This window comes from Dipteris shenzhenensis, chromosome 6, assembly GCF_047967505.1.
Source record: "Dipteris shenzhenensis isolate YYH24624 ecotype China chromosome 6, Dip_SZ_1.0, whole genome shotgun sequence".
NCBI classification, from domain to species: Eukaryota; Viridiplantae; Streptophyta; class Polypodiopsida; order Gleicheniales; family Dipteridaceae; genus Dipteris; species Dipteris shenzhenensis.
The window spans coordinates 33,623,713-33,626,633 of NC_141601.1; the positions used below are offsets into that span (position 1 = coordinate 33,623,713).

The 2,921-nt window shown below is 43.0% G+C and overlaps 1 protein-coding gene across 1 annotated transcript; it reads left to right on the top strand.

Moving 5' to 3' along the window:
• Positions 1 to 289: 289 nt before the first annotated feature.
• LOC147901083 (uncharacterized) lies at positions 290 to 1,025 on the top strand. The gene has a single exon (XM_087376306.1). It carries the CDS (start codon positions 295 to 297, stop codon positions 853 to 855), a length of 561 nt encoding a protein of 186 aa, XP_087232432.1. The 5' UTR covers positions 290 to 294; the 3' UTR covers positions 856 to 1,025.
• The last annotated feature ends 1,896 nt before the right edge of the window (positions 1,026 to 2,921 follow it).

Genomic DNA, 2,921 nt, shown 5'->3' on the forward strand with positions numbered 1-2,921 from the left:
GTCAATCAGCCTCAAGGCTTCCATACGTTCACACTTGGGACGAAGGCGAACAAACTCACAGAAGGCTTCCTTACGTTCACAGTTGAGAAGGACTTGAGCAAATCGTCCCGTGCAGATCCCCCGTCAATCAGCCTCAAGGCTTCCATACGTTCACACTTGAGAGGAAGGCGAACAAACCCACAGAAGGCTTCCTTACGTTCACACTTGAGAAGGAGTTGAGCAAATCGTTTCCCGCGGGGTATAAAACGCTGGCATCGCAGTAGCTGTTTCCATATCCGGGTTAGATTTGTATCTATGGCGCAAGGTGCAGCGGCTGCCGCGAGTGTCCTGGCAGTGATTGAAACGGCGAAGGGCGTGCTGCCTGCGGTCCCGCAGATAATCCGCGACTTCAACAAGCTGTTCGGCGAGGTGATGGACAAGACTCGCTGGCTGGAGATCACAGTGGTGAACATGTCCAGCCATCACAAAATGTTCCTGGAAGACTTCTGGTTTGACCAGGGGCGCTTCTGGGAACAGCCTTTTGGGGCCATCCTTCCTGGGTCGTCTGCGACGTTCTTTGTGTGCAACGGGGATATGGACCCCAGGGGTGTGTCGGGCGGGGTGACGTACAAAGTCTGCACACTCGACGACTCTGAGTTCCGCGAGGGCAACAAGGTGCGTTGGATTTGCACATTCTCAAACCCTGGCGTGGGGTCAACCAAGTGCCTCACTCGCTGGAAGGACGCGGGAGTTCAGTCACTCTGGAATGCGATGGACAAGGCTGCAATCGTTCGCGATGAGCGCTGCGGCTGCTACATGAAGGACAACAATCGGCTGGTGTTTATTTGGAAGAACAAGGAAAGCCGATGGGAATGAGCAGCAGCACACCCCTCGCGATCGCAGTGGGCGTCCAACAAGTATAAATAAGTTCTCTGCATCGCAATGGGCGCTGTAGGGTGATAGATCATTTTGTTTATATACTCTGTGTGTGTACTGTGCGTTGCACAGACTATCTAAAAGCGACATAAATAAGGCTTTCTTAAAGATCTTCGTACTTACATATTTTGCATACTAGCTTCTGGACTTACAGAAATTTGTAGCTTCTCATCGAAATGTGCAATCAGGGTGATCCCGTCTCTCTCTCTCTCTTTCTTTCTCTTTATCTCATCCATACAATAGCTAGCCCAACAATAGTGTGAGCCGTGCCCATACAGACTAACCGAGCTGCACATAATAAATATCAAATCTACGTTCTCTTCCCTGTGAAAAACTCTCTCTCTCTCTCCCGCCTCACTCACAATACATAATATCCTAGCTTGCTTCAGGGGAATCCACAAGTACAATGAAATTAGAGCATAGTAGAACATCATGGCTCCTTGTTAGCACTAGTTTGGTAGCATAACAGGACATAAAAGTGTCTTTTGAGGTTTTGGCAAAAAAATCACAACTTCATACATGTGTTTTTTGGTGATTTTCTCTCTTGATCCTAAGGTAAACTCATAGGACGATTCTCTAAAAATATAAGGAGCACAAAAAAATATCGCATGTAGTTACATAATTCTCACAAATGTATGGTAGCACAACATTTCACCAAGACATACTCATATTTGAAACTTAATTGAGTATCCTTGACAATAAAAATGATTTCAATGAGAGAGAAGTTTTTAGAGATTGTTTATAATTATATTAAAGACCTAAGAGTGACAACTTTATTAAAAAATCACTACTACACACGCATCCTATTGCGACGTTTACGTACCGACGATTAGCGCCCGCTTAGCGTTAATCGTCGGTATAAAAATCGGGTGTCGTAAATCGTCGCTATATAGCGACTTTTAATAAGCGTCGCTATATAGCGACGTTAGTAAAAGTCGCTATATAGCGACTTTGAAAGGTCGCTATATAGCGACCTTAGTAAAAGTCGCTATATAGCGACTTTTAAAGGTCGCTATATAGCGACACTGAGACTATATTATAGCGACGTTTTACAGAGAGGTTTTTTTTTTTTTTTTAGCCTTAAAATTTATTTTCTTCCAATGACAAAATTTTTTAAATTTTCATACATGTTTGAGCTCATAGAGAAATAAAAAATGAGAGCATGTACATCAAGCCTTTGAAGCTCATATATTCATGTCCAAGTTGGAGATGAGAAAAATCAAATTAAATAAGAGCATTTACATCAACTGTTTCATCTTGAGCCAAGTCTAAGGCGCCAAGCAAGTCTATCTCCAACTCTATACCGAGTTGATCTCCTATATCATCATCGTACTCTAGCATCGTACGTTCACCTAAAAGTATTTGATCATTTTCTTCAATTAAGCTTAAGTGTGGTGATTGATCTTGACGATTGTTGTCTTCCTCGTCAATATCGTGATCTCCATCCTCCTCCCGTGCGATGTCATTATGCGCATCTTCCTCTTGCCTCATATGGTGATCTACATCTTCTTCGCTAGATTCATCAATTGGATCCGGATTTGGTAGTGGCATCTCCATATCCACATCTCGATCTTCAAAAATCTGCTTACTTCGTGGTGCAACTTGGATCACGTACCACCATCTTGGATCAGAACGATCCGGATGAAAAACCACCTATATTGAAGATGAAAAATCACGTGCCAAATGTCGTCAATTATATATATATCAATGGACTTAAAAAACGAAAGCTTCGACTAATTAAATCATTAGTATGCACCTGCTCACAGTGCTCGGGAAGAACAAAAGTATCACTTTCATCGGTCCAATGTTTGGTGGAGTCTATTGCAAAGAGACCGCTACCATCTTTTCTCACAGTTGCATGGGGACCGTTGTAAGTAGTTCTAAACCATTTTACATCAAGAATGAAAATAGTAAATCGTCTGAAATCAATTTCATAGATGTCGCGTATGGTTCCACAATAATCCAACTGTGAGGAGAGAAGATTGGTATCCGAAGCACTTGCTCGG